Source organism: Lepisma saccharinum, chromosome 28, assembly GCF_977018435.1.
Source record: "Lepisma saccharinum chromosome 28, izLepSacc3.1, whole genome shotgun sequence".
Taxonomy (NCBI): Eukaryota; Metazoa; Arthropoda; class Insecta; order Zygentoma; family Lepismatidae; genus Lepisma; species Lepisma saccharinum.
The window spans coordinates 21198299-21206181 of NC_139256.1; the positions used below are offsets into that span (position 1 = coordinate 21198299).

General features: G+C 38.4%; 1 protein-coding gene across 1 annotated transcript; it reads left to right on the forward strand.

The window, feature by feature from the left end:
- The first annotated feature begins 1732 nt into the window (after nucleotides 1-1732).
- LOC145980981 (uncharacterized) lies at nucleotides 1733-7404 on the forward strand. The gene is made up of 3 exons (XM_083114071.1): nucleotides 1733-1794; nucleotides 3797-4060; nucleotides 7246-7404. Exons 1-2 carry the CDS (start codon nucleotides 1783-1785, stop codon nucleotides 4055-4057), a joined length of 273 nt encoding a protein of 90 aa, XP_082970197.1. The 5' UTR covers nucleotides 1733-1782; the 3' UTR covers nucleotides 4058-4060; nucleotides 7246-7404.
- Nucleotides 7405-7883: the final 479 nt, after the last annotated feature.

Below are 7883 nucleotides of genomic sequence, written 5' to 3' on the forward strand. Positions count from 1 at the left end.
CTGTCCCAGCTATCTCTGGACCACGGGATATTGCGTGGAGAGGGGGGGGGGGTTTTCTGCATTTACCAGCCTTCGAGCAGCGTGTACTTCTTCGCTCTGCCCACTCGATTTCCCACCTTCTCTGACGCTATGCGCAGCCTTGCTCCAGAGATAGTTTGGACAGGGTATATGATAGTAAGAAATGAAGGTTAGAATGTAAAAAGGAGATACAGAAAAACAAACGCATGTAAGGTAATGAAAAAATGGATAAGCAAGAAAGGGGGAATTAAAATACAAAATATGAAAACGCAAGGAAGAATACAAAAACTGATTTGGACATAGACTGTAGCAGGTGAGGAGCTGGGATGGACAGGAACTAAATTAGTTAAAAGCTGACTTTGGGAAGAGTCATAACAAGGGTTAGGATTTTTTATGAACTAAAAATCACAAAAGTCAAAAATATGGAAAATAAAATATGCTTTTATGACCTAAAATATTACAAAATATGCATTATAATTTGAAAAATATGCCCTTATAACGACTGTTTCAAACATCAATATCTATATGCTGAGATATTTTCAGATACGTACAATTTTTAGTTCACTTCATGGGCCTTGAGTTGAAATGCACAATGAATACTTTCTCTAAATTTTCAAACAAAAATGAAAAAGATTTTGCTGCAGTTAAAAAAAAAAACTCTCGAGTATCATGGGAGTAAGAACGAATCCACTTCGAAAATGACTATATTTCTTGAAAATGAAAAAAATATGCTGAATATGACCGAAAATCCATCAAAAATATGCTCTGTCATGCAGAAATGGCCAAATATGCCAAAATATGCCCTTAAAAAGGACCTTAATTGAATTAGTTTCTTCATAATATGAATTGCTATATGCTTAGGAAACACATCACGTTATAATTATATTAGATGTATGACAAGTCCAAAGTGATTATATGAAGTATACAATGAACATGCGGTGGATTTGCTCTCCAGTTCGTAATAGCTTTGCTTGGTCTATCCGAACTACAAAGTCGATATGACCATTGCTACGTTCATCGAACACAAAAGATGAGACCTATGTGCTATCATCGGTCCGGTTACAGCAGTACTAAAGGTAAATGTAAAGAAATTAGCCCGAAGACTATCTTCAACACCTGTTGGAATGTCGACAGCAAGCAGGCTGCTTGTCAATCACAGCGTTGAAAGCATCGCAATGGTAAACACACACAAATCTTTCCATTGTTCGACGACCACGCCTTCCCTTCTATATTGTCCTCCAAAAAGTATTTTTACATTTCAAGACCCCGCGCTGTTACGTCACTACAATCGGAGGCATTTCATAAATCAGAATTGCCAGCGCCATTGACGAAAACCTTTTGAAAAAAACAAAACGGGCAGTAATCCGTCTCCAAGGAAAAAGTGAGAGCGGAAAATATCTTTTCAGTAAAGGCCACGGCGAACCAGAAGAGGGGGGGGGGGGCGGTTACGAAAGGGAGTTACGGCCACCCTTCGCAATCGGGCCCTCCTGTTACGGGTCAGTGTCTACGACAAACAGGAAGTCGGTGACCGTGAATACTGGTGGATATGGGAGGCGTGTTTTTAGGAATGTTTTCTTTTTTTTTCTTTCGCCGAGACGTAGCTCCTATCCGTAGAGGTGAAAGTGAAGTGGTCGTGAGTATTGACGCGGGGGGCGGGTCAGTGCTCCATACTATAAAAGTGACCAACATGTCTGGTGAAGACATTCTGCAATATTTTGCTACATTGAAAACAACGAGTGTCAACCCTCTCTCAACGAATCAACAATGAAGGTTTTCGTAAGTATCAGTGTGGTGTGTTATACTTGTTCGGTCTGGAATTGCAGCAGAGCCCCCGGACCTGAATGAGGACCACGGGCAAAAATGAGCACAGGTGCCTTTTGGACGTGTTCCATCTAGACCCTCCTTACTCATCTATACGAATAGAATTTTGAAACTGGGGCCCATACGTTTCAGTGGTGTAACGCACTACCTGTATATGCGAACTCCGTGTTTGAGCACAGCTCGCTAGGATGCCAGGGTTCGAATCCCGGCCTGGGTGTTCTTTGTTAGTGTCCCTTCATCAATGTCATCATATCATCCTCATCGTCGCGATTAGCCAAAAGTGGCAGAAACTCAAAATCTAATCAAATTGGACCAGAACATCATGGGCTGAAACTGTATGTATACCGTCTCAATAGTGAGTCTCAGTATATGCATGTGAAGTGTTATGAGACCAATTCGGTTTCCAACCACCACATCACAAATTTTGGGTAAAAAATTAACCAAGGAGGATTCACGACATTTTCCAGTTACTAAATTTAGAGTAAATACGATGGCCAGGAGATAACAAAATTGGACTTCCTTGTATACACATTTCTAGTGAAAGCAATTAAGCCACATTGTGTCACCTGGTTAGTATATTTTTTTAAATATTTTTACTACATTTCATACATGCCACGTTTTTTTCTCAATTTTGTTGACCTTTTCAATACAACTTACGAACAGTTGAGCCCCTTTTTTTGGATGGAGGGCCGGGGCTGCAGACCCCTTCCCCCTCTAAATCTTACACTTCTGTTCATTGTTACTTTTTCGTTTGTAACGTGAGAGTTCTTGAAGGTTGATTGATAGATTTGATGTTTTAAGTCCACTTTGTGCACAGTAAGGCTAATCGGGACTGGACCTACAGTTTAAAGTGGGATCCGAACCACTCTGTGCCTCCACCGGGCATCGAACCCGGGACCCCTTGATTACAAGGCAACGACGATACCACTGCGCCATCGGGGAGGCCCTAGTTGTTGAATCAAACCATAAAGTATTGTCAAGAAAATTGTGGAACACATTTTTTTTAATTACGATTAATTAATGTGATAACGTCGTCAATACCCAGCGGAGACACACAGTGTCCTGGATCCTATTTTAAACTGTAGGTCGAGTCCTGATTAGCCCATTTGTTCATAAAGTGGACTTAGAAAACCTACTTTACGAAAAACAAATTTTAAGTTATGTACGAAATGACCATTCATGTAAGGATGCTAAGTATATCATAATATTTTTTTGCCTAAGTGCATGTTAAGGATCATAGCTGAAACATATGTTAGCCAAGTCCAGCGAGAAGAAATTGTTAAAGTAAGGAAGCTGTTTTAAGGAATTGAATGGACTTACTTTTTGAACTAATTAACTCTATAGCTTTTCGAGAAGAGTAATTCCGACTGTTTCTCTTTCAACGAAAGTACCTTTCAATAGACACTTATCCAATGACATAACTCTAACGAAAGTAACTGTAAAATAGTTGTATTTCAATACAGTAACTTTAACATTGATACTCTTAACGAAAGTAACTGTAAAGATAGTTGTTTTTAACGCATTACTCTAAAATAGATAGTACTCTTATCGACAGTAACTGCAAAAATAGTTATTTTTCAACGCATTAACTCTAAAAATAGACACTATTAACGAAAGTTAATGCATTTTTTCAACGGATTAACTCTAAAATAGATACTCTTAACGAAATCAATTGTAAAAATAGTTGTTTTTTCAACGCATTTACTCTAACGTAGATACTCTTAACGAAAGTGACTGTAAGAATTGTTATTTCTCAACGCATTGACTGTAAAAGAGATACTCTTAACGATAGTAACTGTAAAATAGTTAATTTTTCAACGAAGTAAGCAACAAATTACTCCATCAACCAGTTCAAAGACTTGCATACAAGGCTTGTACAGATTGTCAACTAAACCGACAAAATGCATATCCGCATTGTATACATGTGCCATCCTTAACAATGATCTCTCTGTTGCAGGCTGCCATTCTTGTCCTCGCCCTCTTCGCCGTGGCCTTCGCCCAGGAGGCTAACAAGCAGAAGCGAGGAGCCCTTGGTCTCGGCTACGGAGGCTATGGTTTGGGCTATGGTGGATACGGCTACCCAGGATACGGCGGTCTTGGCTACGGAGGATACGGTCTTGGCTACGGCGGATACGGAGGATACGGCTACCCAGGATACGGCGGTCTTGGCTACGGTGGATACGGTCTCGGCTACGGCGGATACGGATACCTCGGTTAAATAGTAAGTAATGGGTATGACTCATCGCACCAAACTCAAACACCTTCTTGGTCAAGCGTCATTTTCTGACGTAAGTGCCGTTAGGTTAGGCTTGCTAGGCCTAAATCTCTTGGCGTAAAAACGCTACAGTTAGCCTAAAACATTAAGCCTGGTGGCGGAAGGCGAAATACGACGCTTGACCAGGAAGGTTTTTGAGTTTGGTGCGATAAGTTGTTGAGAATTATGTTAGCATTTTTTGGTCTTTTTCCACATGAAATTAGTTTTTATACTTAGATTCGTGGGTTCCAAAACCTTTCACTTTACTGTACGCTTTATATTACTTAGGAATCGCTACATCTGTTGTCAGCTATCACACTTTTATGGATGCATAAACATTATAAGATTATTTGTGAAGTTTAGAAAACTATAGACCAGTGCCGGATCTACAAATCTTACCCCCCCCCGCAAAATATTACCAATATATATATATATATATATATATATATATATATATATATGATGAAGGATCAAGCTCGAAGAAGGATGAAGGATGTGTGTGTAATTTTTTGTTTCATGTTGACAAAGTCACATACAACAGTCTACAGGGTGATTCAAAAGTACCTTAACACCCCCTATAAAAAGTAAAGGAGTTAGGCTGGGTACAATTGGTCATGATAGGAACAGGTTAGGTTTAAGGGGAACCAAATTGGCGTATTCCAAGCGGAACACATAATGGTGGCCGCTATATTGAATTCAATTCAGATATTTGTAAAGGTGGTGGATGTGATGACACTGTTTTCTGACACCTGGAAAATGATACTTTTGTTACAATCATGCAGCCAACTATGCAGATAGATTGAAGAAACCTTCTTCAACACTGCATTTCTCGTACAAAACTAGCCTGATTTGATTCTAGTCTGACTGCCACGGGGGAAAACCGGGGTGGGTGATCTAAGATCGGAATGTTTCCGGCTTTGTTCCCGCATATAGCGGTTCTAGGACCCACCCAGCCTCAAATCAAATGGTATCCGGTGGGGGTAAAGGCTGCTAGAGCGTGGTACTGATCGCATCACCTCTAAGATGGCCGACATCAAAAATGTGGGGCCCTAGCCCCCACATACCATAAATGTGTCTTCATGACACGGTGCTATATGCAGAGGGAACTATAACTTTACCTTAGCCTGCATATATTGTAGCCTATTCGTTTCTGAACCCCTGAGTAACTACGTTTATTTTTTTACACACGCGGACCCTCTACTGTCAATGGCTGAGTGCCCCCTTCAAAGCTTACTCGCCTCCCTCCCTCCCGGGTTTTGCGGCTTGTAGATCCGGCACTGCTACAGGCAGAAAACACTCAGAAATCTAAAGACTTTACTTCGATACTTCGATTCGAACTTCGACCTCTCCCTCAATCAGCATCCCTCCTTTTCTAACGTCTAGAACTCATCAGCCACCCATCTCAATAATGTTCTTTCCGTTTCTGCTATTTGATGAAAACATTTTTAGATTTTTCTCTAAGTATCCTTTTAAATTGAGTTCATAAACTGTGAGGTTAAATTTAGTGAGGTCAACTCATAAAATATTGCTTTACAAAGCAACTGGTCGTTTTTTTTTATCGAAATATTTCTCCTATATTCTTTATATATGATTTTGTATCCCATGCCCAACAATACGAAGTCTGCTTCATATTTAGGCTAAGTTACAAGACAAACCTCATCATTCGCATATGTATACAACCTAATAACTTCTAGTCAGTGATGTGCCGTAGACTATAAGTTTACGTCTACATGCGTTGTCTACATGTAATCTACGCGTAGATTACATTGGGTTGTAGTTTACATAGACTACGTAGACAATCTAAAGTGCATTAAAATTAATTTTCAATGGTTTCATGAAAGAAAAATGACATTTTCAACTATATTGGTTCCTAACGAAATGAAAAGAATCCTATTTACAACAAAATTTATCTTCTCTTCTATCATCAACAATGGAAGAAGATAAATAGTATGCAAAAAAGAACAACAGATGGCAGTCGTGAGGCAAGAGTGGTATTTTCCCCATAAAACACTAGAATATTTCCTATATTAGGTTTCTTCCTGGGTGAGAAATTGTTCGAATTTGGAAGAAAGAGTATGAAAAGTTCTCCTCACACATCAGCAACTGATACGCAATATAATTTTCTTTTGATTCCACGGCGCCCTTTGCTAAGTTATCACCTTTCGCCATGTTGTTTACATACATTACATACTCTACGTGTATAAAATAGTCTACGTGTAGAATGTAGACTATCGTTGTTTACGCGTAGACGCACATCACTGCTTCTAGTCCTTTACGACACAATTCTTATCTTTGTTCCCTCATGTACTCATGTAACATTGGTCTACACAGGTCAAGCCGTACAATTAATTCTATATTTATAAAATTACATATCTTGAGCTATTTTGTACAGAAGTTTAGGCATTGGTCACTAGATGTCTCTCTCTAGGGATAAAATCATTTTGACTAAAATTGAGAAGACAACTACATACACAAAGTATGTAAATAATATAAGTTACATTAAAAACCTCACGTGTTTCTATAATGACGAACAGCTCTTTCTAGTTCGTCAGCAATGCAACCATTTCCTTTCTGATTATTCAATACCATTTGCTTTGAAATTCGACCACTCTTCTTCGAGTAGATAATTTTTAGTTCCTTATGTGCTTAAGACTCCATTATTATTAATAATCTTCCAGTTAATGCTGTGTATTATTTTTCTTTAAATGTGTCATGTATTACAACAATTGTATGTGGTTACGTTAGATATTACAGATATCACTTCGGAGGGTGTAATCAATTATTCATAGAACATTTGTAATTTTATATCGGATCAGAAAAGTTTATATCGATACTGTATCAGTATCAACTGTTTGCTCAGATTGATAGAGTACCAATAAAAATTCATATTGGCCCATCCCTAATACAGTGAAACCCCGATTTTACGTTAACGGATTTTTACATTTCTCGTACATTAGTCTATACATTCAATCCTCAAGGTACTAGTAAAACAACATATTAAAATTTTTAAACTTGTCAAAGTTCCAACTTCTTCCATGCGTGACTTCTTTTTCCAAGTATCATTTCCCTCCATGTGCTAGAAGTAGTTTAAAAGACACATTTTTGATGTTGAACAAATCTCTAATGTCAAACATGTTTCTTTTTTGTTGCAGGTCAACCTCAACTCGCCACCACCAGTCAACCAACTTCCGCATTCCTAAGTCATCGAAATCAGCCACTTCTACATTTCTCACGATGCATTTGATTCTGTGCTACATCTGTCAAAAATACATCATTTTCAATGAATCACCATTAAAAATATAAAAAATAAACGACTGCCGTTTTCATTTCTTCACCCTTTTTCAAACCAATAAGTTGCTGACCAAGGCAGTTTATTAAGGTAAAAACACTTAACACGTAACGTTTCGACCCTGTATCAGGGTCTTCCTCAGACGAAGAACTAAACTTTTTAGTTTAGTTCTTCGTCTGAGGAAGACCCTGATACAGGGTCGAAACGTTACGTGTTAAGTGTTTTTACCTTAATAAACTGCCTTGGTCAGCAACTTATTGGTTTCAATATGGAAACAAGGCTTAATTATATTACCCTTTTTCATATTACGCATTGTCTTGTACAAAAAAAGTGGCATCACTTGTTCTATAATGCAGGGTAACGTGATATATACAAGTCCTCATATTTTTATGAAGATGAACAATTTGGATACACACTGATTACTACACAAGTTCCTATTTATTGGTGCAAGGCTATCAAAAGGCGTATCATAATGCAATAGGAGTAGTGGTTAACGTTACA